Source organism: Macaca thibetana, chromosome 5 (assembly GCF_024542745.1).
Source record: "Macaca thibetana thibetana isolate TM-01 chromosome 5, ASM2454274v1, whole genome shotgun sequence".
NCBI lineage: Eukaryota > Metazoa > Chordata > Mammalia > Primates > Cercopithecidae > Macaca > Macaca thibetana.
The window spans coordinates 28,083,286-28,103,968 of record NC_065582.1 but is presented as its reverse complement, the minus strand read 5'-3'; the positions used below and the strand labels follow the sequence as shown (position 1 = coordinate 28,103,968).

General features: G+C 33.1%; 1 protein-coding gene across 5 annotated transcripts in view; it reads right to left on the bottom strand.

Annotated features, from left to right (window-relative positions):
* The window catches only part of FSTL5 (follistatin like 5), an 811,548-nt gene that overhangs the window by 396,074 nt on the left and 394,791 nt on the right, over positions 1–20,683 (bottom strand). For 4 of the 5 annotated variants that reach the window (XM_050791292.1, XM_050791294.1, XM_050791293.1 and 1 more), the window contains exon 5: positions 5,860–6,056. The exons of the other annotated variant lie outside the window; for it this stretch is intronic. In XM_050791292.1, coding sequence (XP_050647249.1) covers positions 5,860–6,056 — 197 coding nt within the window. The remainder of the gene's footprint in view (positions 1–5,859; positions 6,057–20,683) is intronic. 5 annotated transcript variants of the gene reach the window in all.

Sequence of the window (20,683 nt, the reverse complement as noted above, 5' to 3'; positions counted from 1 at the left end):
ATTAAAATACCTCCATCATTCTTCACAGAACTAGAAAAAACAATCCGAAAATTCATATGGAACCAAAAAGGAGCCTGCATAGCCAAAGCAAGGCTAAGCAAAAAGAACAAATCTGGAGGCATCACACTACCTGATTTCATACTATACAATAAGGCCGTAGTCACAAAAACAGCATGGTACTGGTATAAAAATACTCACAAAGACCAATGAAACAGAATAGAAAACTAAGAAACAAAGCTAAGTACTTACAGCTAACTGATCTTTGACAAAGCAAACAAAAACATAAAGTGAGGGAAGGACACTCTATTCAACAGATGGTGCTGGGATAATTGGCAAGCCACATGGAGAAGAATGAAACTGGATCCTCATCTCTCACCTTATAGAGAAATCAACTCAAGATGGATCAAGGACATAAATCTAAATCCTGTAACCATAAAAATTCTAGAAGATAACATCAGAAAAACCCTTCTAGATGACCAAGAACCCAAAAGCAAATGCAACAAAAACAAAGATAAATAGATGAGACTTAATTAAACTAAATAGCTTCTGTATAGCAAAAGAAACAATCAGCAGAGTAAACAGACTATATATATATACACATATATATGTATATATATGTGTATATACATATATATATATATGTATAGAGAGAGAGAGAGAGAGATTATGCAGCCATAAAAAGGAACAAAATAATGGTATTCATATCGACCTGGATGGAATTGGAGGCCATTATTCTAATTGAAGTAACTCCTCACAGATGGAAAAACCAAATATTGTGTGTTCTCACTCATAAGTGGGAGCTAGATTATGAGGATGCAAAGGCAAACAAATGATACAATGGACTTTGGAGACTCAGGGGTAAGGATGGCAGGGTTGGGAGATAAAAGACCAAACATTGGGTTCAGTGTACACTACTTGTGTGATGGGTGAACCAAAATCTCAAAAATCACCACTTAATAACATACTCATGTAACCAAACACCATCTGGTCCCCCAAAACCTATTGAAATAAAAATGTAATATTAAATTACGATATGTTTCCAAGTTTATAAATAAAATTATAAGTATTAATATTTATAATATCTAACACAAGGTTTTTAAAAAAGCACCTGCAACATAAAATCTCACAAGTCAAAAATATTTTTGCTATAAATATCCAAAAATTTTTTATGTGTTTCACAGGGTGTCTATTACTTACATTTTTTCCATAATTCTTACTGAAGGATAAGATACTGACATTTCTATTATATACTTCTATAAGAATAAGTGATTTGTGTGGTGTGGGATGGATGCAGAAGAATATCACTAAAAGTCCTATGAACTTTGAACAAAAAATAAAGAAATACTATGAGCACCTTTATGCCACAAATTTGATATTCTAGATTAAATGGATCAATTTATTGAAAGACACATTTTTCGAAAACTCATATAAGAAACAAACAATCAGAATAGACTTATGTCTCTTAAAGAAATTGAATCACTAGTTAATAACTTTCCAAAACAGAAAGCACCAGGCACAGATGGGATTATAGGTGAATTTCATCAAACCTTTAAGAAATACTTTGTATCAATTTTCTACAATCACTTTCAGAAGATAGAAGCAGAGGGAATATTTCCTAACTTATTCTGTAGAGCCACCATTACACTAATTTCAAAAACAGACAAGAAGATTACAAGAGAAGTAAACTTCAGACCAACATCTCTCATCAACATAGATGCAAAATTTCTCATTAAATATTAGCAAATTGAATCTAACAATGTATAAAAATAATTTTACACCATGAGCAAGTGGGATTTCTCCTGAGTTGCAACGTTGTTTCAGCATTTGAAAATGAATTAGTGTGACCATCACACAAACAGCCTAAAGTAGAAAAATTCCATGATCATATCAATGAATGCTGAATAAACACTTGACAAAATTCAACAATCATTCATGACAAAAACTCTCAGGAAACTAGGAGTAGAAGGCAATTTCCTCAATTTGATAAAGGATATGTATATCTACAAAAAAACCTATAGCTAACATCATAATTAATAGTGAGAAACTTGAAACTTTTCACAAAAATCAGGAATACGGCAAGGGTAACCCCTCTAACCACTCCTCTTCAACATTGTACTAAAATCTTGGCTAATGTCATAAGACAAGAAAAGAAAAGGAAGACAGATTATAAAGGAAGAACTAAAACTGCTTTGTTCACAAATAACATGATTGTCTATGTAGAACACATAAAATAATTGACAAAAATCCTTCTGAAACTAATATGCAATTATAGCATGTTTGGAGTATATAATGTTAATATACAAAAGTCAATTGCTTTTCTGTGTACCATAAATGAACAAGTGGAATTTGAAATTAAAATCACAATACCATTAACATTAGCACCCCCAAATTGGGATAGGAATATACCTAATAACACATGTATATAATCTACATGAGGAAAACTAAAAAACTGTTATGGATACAATCAAATAACTAAACAATTGGGGAGAAAATCCATGTTCATGGATAGGTAGGCTAAATATTGTCATGATGTCAGTTCTTCACAATTTTATCTACAGATTCAATGCAACTTCAATTAAAATCCCAGCAAGTTATTTTGTGGATCTCAACAAACTGATTATACAGTTTATATGGAGGCACAAAAGACCCAGAATGGTCAAAAAAATATTAAAGGAAAACCATAGTTGAAGGATGAACACTCCCTGACTTTAAGACTCACTATAAGGCTACAGTAATCAAGACCCTGTGCTATTGGTGAAATAATGAACAAACAGATGAATAGGACAAAATAGGAAGCCTAGAAAGAGACCTGCATAAACTCAGTCAACCGATCTTTGACAAAGGCAGAAAGGCAATAAAAAAACCAAAGATAGTTATTTTGACAAATGGTACAGGACAATTGGATATTCACATATAAAAATAAGTAAGCATAAACATACATTCTTGAATCCTTCACAAAAAATAACTTAAAATGAATCATGGACCTAATTTCAAAATGCAAAACTCTAAACTCCTAGAATATAAGTAAGAGAAAACCTAGATTACTTTGTGTATGGCAATGACTTTTTAGATAAAATAGCAAGGGCATGATCTATAAAAGAAGTAATTGATAAGCTGGACTTCATTGAAATTTTAATAAACTTCTGCTCCATAAAAGACAGCATCAAATGAACAAGAAGACAAGTTACAGACTGGGAGAAAATATTTGCAAAGACACGCCTAATAAAGGACTGTATCTGGAATATACAGAGAACTTTTAAAGTGTAATAATAATAATAACCCAATCAATTAATAAGTTAATGACCTTAACAGATACCTCATCAAAGAAGATACATAAATGGAAAATAAACATGTGAAAAGATGTTCCACATCATCTCACCAGGTAAATGAGAATTAAAACAACAATGAGATATCATTACACATCTAATAGAATGGCCGAAATCCAGAATACTGACAACGTCAACGCTGATGAAGACGTGGAGAAACAGGAACACTCTCATCCTCTGCTGGCGGGGATGCAAAATGGTATTTCCACATCAGAAGACATTTTGGCGGTTTCCTGCCAAACTAAACATCCTCTTACCATATGACTAAATAGTCATGCTCCTTGGTATTTATCCCAAGGAGTTAAAAGCTTATCTCTACACAAAAATCTGCATATGGACATTTATAAAAACCTTACTCATAATTGCCAAAACTTAGAAGTAATCAGAATGGCCCTCTGTAGGTGAATGGGATGTATGCAGAAGGAAGTCACTAAACATAACCTTCCCAGACTGTTACTTTCATGTATTTCTTGGTTGGCCAAAACATAAATATGATTATGAAGACATTTTCTGCTCTCACAACAACAACATAGCTTTCACATGAATTGAAAGGACACTTTTCAGACATAATTCAAGTCAAATTAGAGATAGCTGAGGAAACAAAACCTAACATTGTAGCTAATAAAGTTTATTAGGGGTTGAATTGTGTCTCCCAAAGGGGCTTTAAAGTCCTTAGCCCCAGTACCACAGAATTCGGTCTTACTTGGAAATTGAATCATTGCGGATGTAACCAGATAATTTAAGATGAAGTCCTAATAGATTAGGGTGAACCCTTAATCCAATGATACTGGTGTTATTATAAGAAGAGGCAAGACTAGGTAAAGATAAACACACAGAGAGGACAACAGGAGGACTATAGAGGTAGATTGAAGGGATTTTCCTACAACACCACAAATGCAAGGGAAGGCTTAGGGCCACCTGAAGCTGAAAGCAGCAAGAAAGGACCCGACTCTCACCCCAACCTCCAAGTTCAGAAGAAGCATGGCCCTGTCAACACCACGTTTCTGAACTTCCAGCTTCTAGGATTGAGAGAATAAATTTCTGTTGTTTTAGCCACACAGTTTGTGGTATTTTGTTATGGGAGCCCTCAGAAACTAATACAAACTTGAACATGGCAGAAGCTTGAAACATGTATGAGTAAAGTGCTGTGTACTGTCTTTCACCAGTAACTAGCAGTCTTTCCTTTGGATTTAGATGTCCAAATCCAGACCAGATCGATTTGATCTGATCTCTTTTTTTAAATTCAATCAGTGGCTATATGCAGATATGTTAATAAAAACTAAAACAACAACAAAAACAACAAAAAAATTGATAAAAATTAAAGATATAAAAAGCAAAAAAACCCTCAAAATAACAGTATATATGTTAGTCACACATAGATAAAAGTGGCATGCTTAAATTATAAACTTATTTTAATGTAATTAACTAGTTATGTATTATTATTACTAAAGTATAAATTTTATTCTTAAAAAATAAATCATGAGGTGTATGACAGCATAGATATCTTAATCAAAGTATCTTCCAATTTTACTCTGAATTCCTTAAATTCTAATGCCTATGACTTAGTAACTACAAAATAAATGTGAGGCTGCATTAGAAAAAACAATAAAAATGACATGAATCTTAATTAGTTTGAATGATGATACCTATCATCAATTTGCTCACAATGTTACTTTGAGATAAAGTTTTTAAAGTAAGTCACACTATTGCAAAGCTTAGAAATACTTGTTTAAGAAGACCAATACTCGACAATGCCAGATTTTTTAAATAAGTGGTAATATTCACCAGAAAAAAATGCATACCATATTATAAAAATATCAAACCTATATCCCACCGTTAAGGGTAGGAGCAAAATCTACCTCAAGATATATCATAGGGATCATCAAGAAGTCAGCAAAATCCATCAGTGCTGTCATCATTGTTCTATTGCCTAATTGGGCTTCTTCTCTTCATTATTCCCTAAAATCAGTGCATAGTTTTGAAGAAATCCCATGTCTCTTATTTTATATTTCTACTACTAAACCAAATTGAATATGCTGTAATTGGTCCTTAATTATTGAAGAAATACTGGAACACATCAGTGACTCAACACTATCTTAAACTATTTATATACACTTTGTTATAAATGCGCTCAATTATTGTTCATTAGTGCCCATGAATATTGGATAAATCAGCTTTTATTGACTTATAGAAATTTAAACAGTGTGTGAGCTCCAGAATATACTAGGAATATATAATCTGAGAATATAAATTCTACAAGATAAAGAACTTGTAATTCCTTTAGGTATTTAAGGTATAGATATCTACCAGAAGTAGATATCTCTTTTTAAACTGTGAAACACCATATAATGTTACTTGAAATTAATATTGCTGATGATGTAGTCAAATTTGTTATAAAATGTTGTTATTCACATACTTTTCAATAATATGGATCAAATATACATTTTTTTCATTATAGAGTAAATTCAGAAAAAGTAAATATACTGTGCATGCTATGTTTCAGTAAGTTTGTTAATATAGTCACTAATCATACCTGAGTTAGTTCATTAATAGCTACAAGTCCATTACTGTCTGCATCAAAATATTTAAACATTTGATCCACCAATAGCTTCTTCCGAGATATGTCGTCGTCATTAGGATTTTCATTTTCTTGCATAATATATTTTTGGTTTTGTAAATCTAATAGCATATTTTTCATCTTGCTGTATTCAGTAGTCTTGCACTTATCTCCTGTAACAAAAGAACTAGTTATTTTCAAAGCAATATTATTGAAAAGAAATAGTTTATTTAATTCATGTTTAGAGGCTATTTTATGAATAACATTCTATGTACATAATTTTTACTTTTCTAGTGTTGCACAATTTACGACTTGTACAAGAAAAATGAAATGGGCTATTTCCATGATGGGACAGAAAACTTTTATCTCTATTACATCTGATAACAACATATTTCTGTGTGGTTTGTTTATGAGAAAGGTATAGATGCTATGACAGACATTAAAAAAAATGATAGTTCCAGCTGGAAACTTATTTCAAAGCTTAAATGTATTGTTTTAGTTTTTATTCTTACTCTAGATCTCTTTATAAGTCTCTAGATAAGTCTCTATAAAACTCTCTAGATAGTTTTACAAGTGCAGAAAATGAGATATAAGCAGGTGAAATCAATTGCTGAAGGCAAAGGATCAGATTGTGCTGGATTTTGTACTTATATATATAGAGAGAAATAAGTATATAGAAATACATATAGAAATATATGTGTTTAAACATATATACTAAATATGTATATATGTGTATATATATGGTTCCAAGAGATGATACCACATTTTAAATCTGAAATATGTTTTAGAGATTTGGATTTGCATTGATGACATTCGCACATACATATTTACATTTATATTATTTTTTAAAATTTTTTAGTTGTTACAAATACACAATGGCTGCACATATTTATGGGTTACATGTGGTATTTTGACACAGGCATACAACATGCAATGATTAAAATCAGGGTAATTGGGATATCTATCACCTCAAACATTTATGATTTCTTTAGGTTAGGGACTTTCCAAACCCAGCTATTAATTATTTTGAAATATACAATAAATTATTGTTAACTACAATTGCCCTGTTTTGTTACTGAATATTAGATCATATTAGAAGGCCAGTTCCTTCTAACTGTATTTTGTACCCAACTAACCAATCCATCTTTATGCTCCTGCCATCACCCCCGCCACTCTTTCCCAACCTCTGGTAACCATCACTTTAAAGCCATGAGTTCAAATATTTTTTTCAGCTTCCATATATGAGTGAGAACATGTGATATTTGTCTTTCTATGCCTGGTTTATTTCACTTAACATAATATCCACCAGTTCCAGCATGTTGTTGCAAATGTCAGGATTTCATTCATTTTTATGACTGACTAATATTTCATTGTGTATATGAGCCACATTTTCCTTATCCATTAATCTGCTGATGAACACTTAGGTTGATTCCATACCTTGACTATTGTGACTAGTGCTGTGATAAACATAAGAGTGAAAATATCTCTTTGATATTCTAATTTACTATCTTTTGCCTATATATCCAGCAGTGGGATTGCCTGTACACTGCTGGTGGGAATATAAATTAGTACAAACACTATGAAGAACAGTATGAAGCATCTCAAAAAACTAAAAATAAACGCATTTTCTTAATTCTGACTTCTTAATAACACTAAGATCATATTAGTATTCTTCTCATAGTGTTTTCTTACTGTTCTGATATTCATTCATCTCTTTGTTTAGGGCCCCTGGTATATAATGTGATATATATTTGCACTTTTTATTTTACAGTATTAAGTTTGCCTCTCCACAGCTAAATCATAAGCTTACTGAAGCAAGATTGCATTACAGATATTTAGTATCTGCCATGTAATAACCAGGACAATACTGGGAACATCACAGTTAGTGAAAATAATTTCTTGGATTACTGTCTCTCAAAAGTAAATAACGGCCAGGTGCAGTGGCTCATGTCTGTAATCCCAGCACTTTGGGAGGCTGAGGCGGGGGAAATCACCTGAGGTCAGGAGTTAAAGACCAGCCTGGCCAACATGGTAAAACCCCATCTCTACTAAAACTAAAAAAAAATTGATCAGGCATGGTGGCACGTGCCTCTAATCCCAGCTACTCGGGAGGCTGAGGCAGGAGAATCACTGGAACCCCGGAGGCGGAGGTTGCAGTCAGCCAAGATTGCACCACTGCACTGCAGCCTGGATGACAGAATGAGACTCTGCATCAAAAAAAAAAAAAAAAAAGAAAGAAAGAAAAGAAAAGAAAAAAGAAAAAATTCTCTAATATTTTCACATAATTATTTTACGTGAAGAAATAATTTTACTTACAATGGCCTCATGATGAGATCTTTATAAATGCCATATTGAAATGATATGTATATTGCTGATAGCAAATGTGATATGAAATATACAAAAAATCAGTGCATAAATAATTTGAAAATTAAATAATAGGTTTTATATTAGTTGAGATTTTTTATAACATATTTTTAGGAAAAAAATCCTAACTTTATAATTATGATCAATTTTGACAATTAGGCTTAAGAGCATCTACAATGTTAAAAGAAAATGTCTAAAGACATTTAAATATGTGTCAGAGAAGCATGGGGCTACAAAACAATATTTGAATCTCATTCTCTTTTGAGACAAAATGGAAAACAATCTCTTCCAAAGAGATGATAGACTGTCTTTATTTTTCAAAGGCAGTGAAATTACTATTGCTGTTCAGCACTTTGGTTTTTAGCAATCCTATCCTGTCAACAAGTTCTTTTTCACAACAAAATGTAAACTTTGTGCTGCAGATTAAGTCAATTTTGTATCATTCTGTTCTCACTAAAGAAGAAGAAGAAGAAGAATATGTTTTCATAATAGCGAGAAACTCATTGACAAAAGAGAGAAGTAATCAAATCCGTAGCCATTGCTAGCAATTTTGGTATCGGGGAAAGCAGCACAAAGGGAGCCTTCAAATAGTGAACGTGTGTTTATCTGTGTGTACAGATGTGCATCAGGAAGGAGAGAAATGTGTGATGAAAAAAATACTGAAAAGGATCATACACCATTCCAATAGCCTTTCCTTGGATTTCTGTATATGACCCTGGGTCTGTAGTGCCTTCATTTCTATCAACTGCCAGTGGATGCCATATGAAACTAGGGGCTGACCTTTAGACCAATGGCAATGGGGAGATCTGAATGTTGGCGAGAGATGGATGGGAAATAGGAGTTAAACACTGAAAACCTTTAACTAATATTTAAAACTGGAGAAAGGGATAGAGTTTGGGTTGCCCCACTCTAATTTTGACCTAATCTAATCAGTGTGATCATCATAACACTCTCATTAATGCTTTCATTCCCCAAATAGTTGTAAATTTCTTCTCCAGTCCAGAAATTGAGGTAGTTGCTGGAAATCCAAATAAAATAACCATAAAAATCATTGCAGTTAAGGCATTCATATTCTATAAATATGTACAATGTGCATGCAATTATTTAAATTTCTGTAAAAATTTATTAGTTTAAAATTTTTTTGTCATAGAATTTTTAGTTATAAATAGGTATATCTGTTATTAATAACAGATTACATGTAAGGAAGGCTTCCCATGTGTCAGAAACTTTACACATATTAAGTCATTTTATACTTATTGAATCTTCCCAACAACCCAAAAAGAAAATCATTATGATTACTACCATTTTACAGATGAGGAACTAAGGCACAGAGATGTGAAATAACTTGTTCAAGGTTATAGAGCTAGAAGGGCAGATTTACTTTTACATACGTGCCGTATCTCCCTTTTATCCACTGACTTTACTTCTCTCATTTTCAGAACTGAGTTTTTCTTTTTAACTATTTTATTTAATAGTTTAAATATTGCATGAATTCTGTAATTTGTCTAATGATTATTTGTAAAGTAAGAGATAGATATAATAACAAAACCTAGGCAATATCACTGTTTATATTACAGAAGGAGAAAGAACACACACACACACATACACACAAATGTAGTATCTAAGAGGTAACAGGTGAACTATCAGAATGTATTGAATAGAAAGCCAAAGGGAGAGAACTTTTCAAGAAACAGAGTGTGATGAAATGTAAAACACTTGAGAGTAAAAGCAAGATAAACAAAACGTGTCCATTGGAGTCCTTAAACTGGAGGTAATTAGTAACTTTAAAGAAAAAAATTAAACTTTAAAGAAAAATGCTAGTAACTAAATGGTGCAAATTTTACATTACAATGGGTTGTGTAGGGTAATACATAATTATTAAATATTAAATTATTAAATAATTTCTAATTTCCAAATTAGAAATATTAAATATGTATTACCCTTTTAATAATTATTGATAGAAAAGGAAAACAACTAGCATGGTTAACACAGAAGAGTAGACATTTAGAAATTGTGCTCCCTCCCCAAGTCCAAAAATAGCAGCAAGCAGGAAGGGAATAAGTTTTTGTTTGTTTATGTGGTTACTTTGATAGAATCATTTTCTCAAGTTAATTGACAGCATGAGATTAGCATAGCTAAACAAAAGAAACGATTTCACTTCATGCTCTGGGAGAACAGTGTGAAATCTCCTCTGCTGTTCCTGTTCTAGGCACAAAGAATATACTAGGGAACGTGACAAAAATCCTTATTTATTGGTATCTGTACATTATCTTTCTTCCCATGGATGCTGCGTCACTAGGGCTGTGCTGACTTTTGACTCAGAGTCATTCTAAGGGCAAGGAAAATTCATCTGGCCTTGTAGGGCCTGCAAGGATGCGGAATCACTGACGCCCAAATGCCTGCACCTGTGTAGCTGGCAATGCCTCTCCAAGTCACACAGAACTGAGAACAATGACATCTTACACATCTGAGAGTACAACCGTCAGTTTTGAGTACATGATAAGTGCTAAAAATTATAGATTATATCAATTATGCTTAGTATAATATGTTTTTGTAAAGGCTGCAATTTGTTCTTATCTCTTTGAAATTACACTTTTATCCTTTCCTCCTATCCTCCAGTAAAAAGTACCAATTCCCTCCAACACAAAAGATTCAATCAAAAGCATAAAAGGAAACCATGTTTTATCTTTTTGACACTTATTCTTAGAATTTGATTAGTTTGATTACAATATAAGCCGAAATCTTAGAAACTCAAAGAATAAAAATGTATTGTTTTTATTTAGAATAAATTCCATTTGTATATTATAATGTATGTAGAAACTGTTTTTCCTCAAACTATTCAATAATCGCTAATAAACACAAATATTTTAGACAAATATTTTGTATTTAAAGCATAAAAAAGATGTAAAAACTTCAGTTGTATTTAATATGCATATGTAATATGCATATATGAATCAAATTCAATGTGGAAAGCTATCATGTTTATATTAATTATAAGTAGTGAAACTATGTATACAAAGGAATCCAAATTATCTTGGTTAAAGGTAGCCTGAACATAATTAAAAAAAAAAACTTTAAAACTAAACTGTGATATCTACCTAATTTTCAAAAAGATAAAAAGTGTCAATTGTATTGTGTTATTTGAACTTTACTTAAGTGTACTACAGTTATATATAGTAATGTAAGCTTCCTATCTTTCAGGTACTAGTCTAGTTCTCGATATTCACTGGTACAAACACACTTACACACACCACATTAGAACATAGTGCGTTTAAAGAGCCATGATTATTGTAAATACAGGGGCATTTTTTAAAAGACTTTGGTTTTTAGTGTTTTAGGCTTACAGAAAATTGAGCAGAAATTATAGAGTTCCCATAGACCCTTTTCCCCCAACACATGCAGATCTTCCCCAGCTATCAACATCCCACATCATAGTTACAGTCGATGAAGAAATATTGAATACCATTATCACCCCAGATCCATAGTTCAACTTATGATGCTTTAAGTACATTAAAGTTCTTGGTGTTGTACATTCTTCGGGTTCTGACAATTGTATAATGGCATTTATCTACCATTATACTATAATTTACAGAACAGTTTTACTGGCCTAAAAATCCTCCGTGCTCCATCTATTCATCACTCCTTCTCCTGTAACCCTTGGCAACCACTGATTTTTTTTTATGTTTTCCACAGTGTTACCTTTTCTAGAATGTCATATAGTTGGAATCATACAGTATGGAGATTTTTTCAAACTGGCTTCTTTCACTTAGTAATATGAATGTTTGTTTCCAGCATGTCTTTTCATGGCTTGATAGCTCACTTCTTTTTAGAACTGAATAATATTCCATTGTATGAATGTACCACAGTTTATCCATTCACCTGTTGAAGGGCAACTTGGCTGCTTCTAAGTTTTGGCAATTGTGGATAAAGCTGCTATAAACATCTCTGTGAAGGTTTCTGTGTATGGATTTAAGTTTTCAACTCATTTGAATAAACATCAAAAAGCATGATTGGTGCATGATATGGTAAGAATATATTTAGTTTTGTAGGAAGCTGTCAAAGTCTCCTCCAAAGTGGCTGTACCATTTTGTATTCCAGCAAGCAATGGGTGAAACTTCCTATTGCCCCGTATCTTTGCCAGGATTTGATGTCGTCAGTGTTTTGGGTTTTCATCAGTCTAGTAAGTGTGTAGTGGTAGTTCCTTTTGTTTAGAGGGGATTATTTTAGTTTGTAAGTGATTATATTTTACAAGACCTAAGTTCCTTTATCCTGCCCTCGCTTTCTACCCACAGAACATTTGATTTGACTTAATTTATTATGGCCTTAAGCATTGTTGAATAGTTAAATAAAAAGTGAGTGAAAACATGATTAATTTAATTGACATGCTTACTGATTAATTTTGGGAATTAATCTTACTGGAAATAAAAGGGAAGTATTGTGAGTTAAAAATTAATTCCCCAAACACTTTGCTACTTAGGATATAACTTGTCAATTATATGCCACATTGTAATTGGCAACTGTCTCCCAATCTATCTAAGCAGTAGTAAAAAAAATAGTTTGATACTCTAGTTCAGCAAATGTGATTATGTATTAGAATTTCAATAAAGATGCTCTAGTATCCAGGTGACTTTGCTCTTTTAACCCTGAGAGAATGTTAATTAAAATGTTTCTGAGGGTTGCAATTATTTTCATCAAATACAACACACTTGGATCATGTGTGCAGCTTAGCTATTACTTCCTTTCTTCATCCCCTCCCACCACTGCCACAAACACAAAAGCAAATCATAAAGATGCAGCGAACATTAGCAGAAAACACAACAAAATAAAACAAAGCATGATAAAATGGTGAAATTGATGATCTAGAATGTGTAGCAACCTAAATAAAAACCATAAATTTATCCCCCCCTCCACAAAATACAATTTAACATATTAGCTATCATAACTGGTCAAATGCATTATTTTAATGTTTAGTGAATTTAATAGTCTGTTAAATCATTATCCTTAGAGTAAAACTCAGGAAAATATAATACACTTCATATGAAAAGATATGCCTTTTATAGAATATATGAGAGCTAATGCTCTTAAGCAGTTTGTAAATTAAGTGATTTCCCTAAATAATTATTTTTTTTTCCGGGTAACCTACCTATAAATAATTTGCACATGACATGCAAGGCCTTCCATCTTCTCACAATACTACAATTGCTGGTAAAATTTAAATGCATTATTCCTTCCTTCCTTCTTCCCTCCCTTCCTTCCTTCTTCCCTTCCTACCTTCCTTCCTTCCTTCCTTCCTTCCTTCCTTCCTTCCTTCCTTCCTTCCTCTTTCTTCCTTTCTTTCTCTCTCTCTTTCTCTTTCTCTCTCTTTCTCTCTTTCTTTCTTTCTTTTGGCAGATTTTCACTCTTGTCACCCAGGCTGGAGGGCAGTGGCACAGTGGCATGATCTTGGCTGACTGCAACCTCTGCCTCCTGGGTTCAAGGGACTCTCATGCCTCAGCCTCCTGAGTAGCTGGGATTATAGGTGTGTGCCACCATGCCTGGCTAATTATCATTATTATTATTTGAGATGCTGTCTCACTCTGTCACCCAGGCTACAGTGCAGTGGCATGATCTTGGCTCACTGCAGCCTCCATCTCCCAGATTCCAGCTATTCTCCTGCCTCAACCTCCTGGGTAGCTGGGATTACAGGCACATGCCACCATGCCAGCCTAATTTTTGTCTTTTTAGTATAGACGGGGTTTTGCATGTTGGCCAGGCTGGTCTCGAACTCCTGATCTCAAGTGATCCGCCCCACTCAGCCTCCCAAAGTGCTGAGATTACAGATGTGAGCCACCATGCCTTGCCAATTATGTCTTGTATATTATGCTTCATAGGACTTAACAGTTTTGATTGTAGCAGCATGTGCTTTATAGACATTGTTAATGTTGATTTGTAATTCTGTGAATTTATATTACTTTTGGGAGTAAAAATAAATGAAATACTTTTTTGTAAATAAATTTGACCTTTAAGAAAAAACAGATTACAAAAAAGTAAATCTATGACAGCATCAAATATAGTCAAAAGATGCATGTGATTCTATTAAGAACAAATCTCTTAGTGCTCTTTAACACCAAATAATCTATTTTCTCCACTAATTTTTCACATCATTCAAATATGTGACTGCCAATGAGAAAGTTATTATTTCTATTCATGTTATAGAAGATAATGCTATCCACCGGCCGGGCGCGGTGGTTCAAGGCTGTAATCCCAGCACTTTGGGAGGCCAAGGCGGGTGGATCATGAGGTCAGGAGATCGAGACCATCCTGGCTAACACGGTGAAACCCTGTCTCTACTAAAAATACAAAAAATTAGCCGGGCGTGGTGGCGGGCGCCTGTAGTCCCAGCTACTCGGGAGGCTGAGGCGGGAGAATGGCGTGAACCCGGGAGGCGGAGCTTGCAGTGAGCCGAGATTGCACCACCGCACTCCAGCCTGGGCAACAGAGCGAGACTCCGTCTCAAAAAACAAAAAGAAAAAAAGAAAAAGATATGCTATCCACATCTATGAAATCATAGGCATAAAACAAATTTTTAACGCAATACTTACACAGTAATCATATTGCCACCACTGATGTAGGTGTTTTACAGATTTTAACTCATTTAATCTTTATGACACTAAGAAGTAAATGTCATTTGCCATAGCATATCTTTGAAAACACAATAGACCCAAAATAGACTCAACATTTGACTTTACATGAAGATCTGAGGAACTTTTCACCATAGAATCGTTAGCACATATTTCAAAAATAAATTCAAAAGCTTCTCATGAGGTACGGAAGCTACAAGGTACATCCATTTGTCTTGCGTGAAAGTAGAGCTTTACCGTTGTTTTTTCTGCAAATTTACGTGAAATTCTGTCCAGGATTCAGTTTCAGGAGGACAGCCTGCCTACATGTAATCTGATACACATATTCAACAATAAATCCCATCTTCTCTATCACTCTACACTGGAACAGAAAGAACCTTTGGTTGATAAGGTTTTTTAATTTCTCCAAAAATTATTAGAGCAAGTAAATAATAATGAAAGGGATGACTCAACAAGACTGTCTAAATCTCATGGTTTCGTATTCATCTAACAATATAATTTATAGCTTCAAAAGTTGCAAATCAAATGATGACACAATTACAAGGCAAGTTTGATAAACGACAGCCATAGAGGAAAACTGCAATGCAGCTATATGAGAAATGTATATCAAGCAGCCATAAGGCATAATGCCTTGGTTTATACTAAACCCAGAAATGTACTTTTACACTCTTCCTTAAGCATGAAGTTTAATGCTGACCTTATATATAGTTAAAGGTTGAGGTTCAAGTTCGTTTTTTTCTGAAGTGTTTTCCAAAGCTCTGGGACTTTCGGCCAGTTTGGTGTTAAAAGTACCTGCTTATGAACAAAATTATATTTTGTTTTTCTTGTCAGTGAATATATCTGTCAAGAGTTTACATGTGCCTTGCCTCAATATCTCAGTCATGCTTTGTCTCATTTATCACAAGAAAAATGCAAAAGTGGTCATGAAATACAGGATTTCCTCTACAGTTTATACATCTATATTCCTTATCCATTCATTCTCTTTGACCAAATAAACAAGAGATAACATATTTATGAATGTGTATTGACCTCTGGCCTTGTCTTTATTCAATCAGATTTAACACCAAAACAATTATTTCCAAAATGCATTATTTTATTCTATATAATTGTAAATATTAAAATACTAGCATATCATATTAAACATAATATCAACATTCATAGCATTGTCATTATTTTATGTTAGATGCTTTTATGTAGGCTCAATATTTGTAGTGGGTTAACATATATATAACAATTCATAGCATGTTACAGTGGGAAGAAATATCTTGTATGTAAGTGGGCAAAGTTGCCTTATCAGGCCTTATACCAACTCAATAATAACATATAAATGAGCAATCTGAATAGATGTAACCTGCATACAGCCATGTCCCTTAGGTTGTCACAACTATTTGTTAACTGTGATTACTTATCTTAAGCACAGTCAACCTTTGAGAGACATTGTCCTGTAAGAGTCCTATGAGAGTTTTCATTTCAATCAGTCATAGCCTGGATACTAGCCTTAATTCTTCCTAATTGTCCCCAAACCAACCAAATAAATACAAGTAATTCTACGAATCCGTGTCCCTCCAGAAAAGAGGATTATTCAGTGTTCTCAAGTAAGACTTGGTTCTGGTATAGTTAAATTGTCAAGAGCAGATTTCTTCCGCTAGACATGTATCTACCATTCTCTACTATAGGATGATTCTTTGCAATATTTCCAAATAAAGTAACCTCTATTTTCCTATGAAATTTCAAACACTACCCATACAAATACTATGTATTAAGAACCTCTAGTGTGTATAACCTATCTGCCAATGTCCATCACTTTTTTTCTAGAAGGTTATAAATGCCAACATTAATTTATCAGTATTACACATCAGTATTACACATTGCATACTTCATATTTTTTATTCACCCACTTGCAAGATAAACAAATAAATGTTTAATTGTGCACTTTCTTATGAATATGCATCATGTTTTAACAATAGCTTATCATGACCTTGACCAAAGATATTAAGGAAGTAGAAAAGGTAGAGGTGAATAATAGGAGATAGAGTAAATTGATACTTGACATTTTCTATTTTAAATGACTGTGATGCCATCAATAGAAATTCAGTTTCTAATGTTGATATTCAATATATATTCAGTAGATAAATATAATGAAAATGACACATTAATTTATAAGTGAGATGTTTAAGATAACTGTGGAATATCCTGGTAGAAGCCTTGATAAGAGAACAGAAAATATAATTTGGTAGCTTTGAAGCTCTAGTTTAGAAGAAAGGAAGTGCTTGATGAATTGAATTTGTGAGTAATTGGTGAGTGCTTGACAGTTGAAGCCATGATTGTAAATGAGATTGATAAAAGAGAACATTTGTAAAGTGTGAAGTGAAGGTCATTACGGTTGAATTATGACCATGCACATTTTATAAGGAGTAATATTCCACAGACTACTTAAAAAGAGGTTGCTAAAACATTGATTAGTTTGACGGAAGAAGAAATGAAGATGGTTTAGTCGTTCAACTTTAGATGCCAAAGTCTATTTCTTGATAAGGAAAAATATGATATAACTATTGCAAATTAGATGGAAAAATATGATGAAAAGAGATGTTGCTCTTCTTTGAAATAAAACATGTTTTCTGTAAAATCTAGCTGACATTTTGATTTTTACCATATGCAAGGATGTGTGTTTGAGTGCCTGTGTGTGCATACATACATAGAACAAAATCTGTGGTTATGCTAATAATAGTAGTGACAGTTCATGTAGAGATACATTCCTTTGATATGGTATTGACATGTTCAGAAATAGTTTATAAGCTACATTAACAAAGATAGGTTCAAGATAACTTCTACTATGAATAGTTGATTTTTCATTAATTTGCCTTTTCTCAAGTCACTTTTGTTGCAACTGAAAAGCATACAAATTATGAATATGTTTAAGAAGAACATTCACTTAAAATGTGTGAAATTTCTAATGTCAGTAGGGAGATGCAAAATTTCTAATTTTCACCTTGTGTATCAACAGTAGAGGATAATTACTTAAGTATTTGCCCTTTTCATGTATGTTGTCAGATGAAAATGAATTGCAGAGCCTCTTTCTAAGTTTTATTGGTTTTTAATTGACACATAATAATTGTACATCTTTATGGGTATTTTCAGTACATATATACATTGTGTAATGATCAAATCCGGGTAATTAGTATATCCATCACTTTAAAAACATATCATTTCTTTATGATGTGAACATTCAAAATCCTCTCTTCTTGCTATTTTGAAGTATACCATACATTATTGCTGACTGTGGTCACCTTATTGTGCAATAGAACACCAGAACTTATTCCTTCTATCTGTAACTTATACCCATCAACCAATCTTCCCATCTCTCTCCATTCCAAGCCTGATGCTCCCCAGCCTCTGATAGCTATTCCACTATTCTACTCTCTACTTCTATGAGCTCAACTTTTAAAGGATAACGTAAGAGGGAACATGCAGTATTTTGTCTTCTGTGACAAAGCCTTTGTTAGTAATTCAGTTCCATAGGTGAGTTGAAGAATTATTTAATAAAAACACTTTGAAACAATACCTGTGCAGAGCATCACAGCTCACGCCTATGAACCCAACACTTTGGGAGGTAGAGGCAGGAGGATCTCTTGAGACCAAGAGTTCAAGACGAACCTGGACAATAATGTGAGACCCCGCTCCTGTCACTCCAAAAATAAAATAAAAAAAAATTAGCTGAATGTGGTGATGTGTACCTGTAGTCTAAGTTACTCAAGAGGCTGAGGTGGGAAGATCACTTGAACCCAGAAGTTTGAGGTTACAGTGAGCCACGATTGTGCTACTGCACTCCAGCCTGAGTGACAGTTCAATACCCTGTCTCTAAAAGAAACAAAAATAAAAACAAAAACAAAACAATGCCTGGATTTCAAAAGTTTCTGAGGAAACAGAAAAAGTAAGATTTTCTCTTCACATATACACCAGAATTGTTACTTAATTTCATTTATTGATTTAGTTACCTGTTTATGAACAGTGGAAACAAAAATATCTTATCTTTGAAGATGACAGATTAATATTCATATACCTATTTTTATGTATTTGTATCTATACACTAATACAAAAATACATAGTTTAGTAATCTTTTATTTTCTTAAATTACATTTTTTTCTTCTTAGGCTCTATAATTAAAATAACATATGGTAGCTTATGATTGTCATTTTGTGTTAGTTGAATGTTGTTTAGATCATATACTGATTCTTAGTATTTGGTAAATAAGTTTGGAGCAAGCGAAGCGATGACTAGGTGTTGCCAATAAAAAAAAATCATTATTTATAGCATGGCTTTCTGGGTTTTCCCATTCTAGCCTTTTGTTGCCTTTGAGGTATTTTATTACCCTATAAATTTCAAATAACAGATAGAAATAAAAAAATTATTGTCTATAGATGAACAAACAAATTCTGATGGGAAGAAATTCGATTGACTTTTCTCTCCCTCACTCCATGAAAAAGCCAGGTTCATATCTATTTGGAAATTCATTACCACAATTATTTTTTCCATATACATTTGTGGCTCTTTGCCTTCTTTGAGCTGATTATAACATCTGCCTAGTTGCTTTATAAATAATGAGCACATTTAATATTTAACGTGTGTTCTTTGTATCCACATGATAGTCATGATTTTCCTTAAAAATTATTCTTTGCCACTCTAAATACATCATTCCTTTGTTTAAGAAAAGAACAAAGGCCTAATAGTCAAACTGCTATTACATTATATATAAGTAAATGTACAGAAGTGAATTCACAAAGATCAATTTGAATATACTTTCAGTAAGTTCAGCAAAGTATGTAAAATGAAAAGGTAATCCAGATAGAAAGCATATAAAGTACATTTTTGTTTTAATTTTTTCATTCTTTATTACTACACAAAATAAGCTTCAAAAAAGTGCAGCTCAGTAACTGAATTAATTTCCACCTTTCTAAACATGTATATTTATACTAGCAGTTTACATTAAACAGGATGTTATTATTTTTATTATTGCAACATCCTCTCAAGGAGAAAATGCTGTCACTTTGTGTTATGATGGAGAAATTATAAGTAGGAATTTTTACAAGGCCATAGAGTAAACAGAAATATTAGGATCTGGCTTCTGCTATTTCCTGAAGACACAATGTTTTGATTGTTTAGATTCAAAATATCTTTTTCAAATTGCCATGCACTTCTAACATGGTAGGTAAGACTTTACAGCATCTTCCTGTGAATTAAGAAAGGTGTCCACCTGAGTCCACACAACATTGGGTCCAAAGCTATGGGATCAAGTACAGCCTTTGAGGAAAGAAGAAAGCATTGCTACCCTCCAGTGAATACAAACCTACCCTAGGGTGTCTAGCTTGACAAGTGCAGGGCAGCCTGGATTGCAGTGCCACTTATGTGCTGCCTTGACCAGGTGCCTTTGCACAGTGTACAGTGTTACAGTAATCCTCCTTCATCATTTTCATACTAGGAAGAAAGCTTTTTATTATGAATTCTAATGAGGGCTTTTTCATGAGGATGCATCTAATATTTTATATGACCATATATATTATTGTACCATAGTGTTGCATAGCTAATGAAAAGAGATCAGCTAACAACATTTAAAATAGTAATGAAAATATTGTGAACATCCTGCTTTAAAACAATTATTAAAGAAAAAAAAATTGATAGACAAGTAAACCAGAGACACCGTTTAAATGGAAATGGTGTCAGATTTAGTCAATATCGTGCTGACTTATTAAAGTGCTTTTTGTATATTTCACTTTTTTCTCATTCATAGCATGCATTTTGTACTAACATTCTCAAGACAG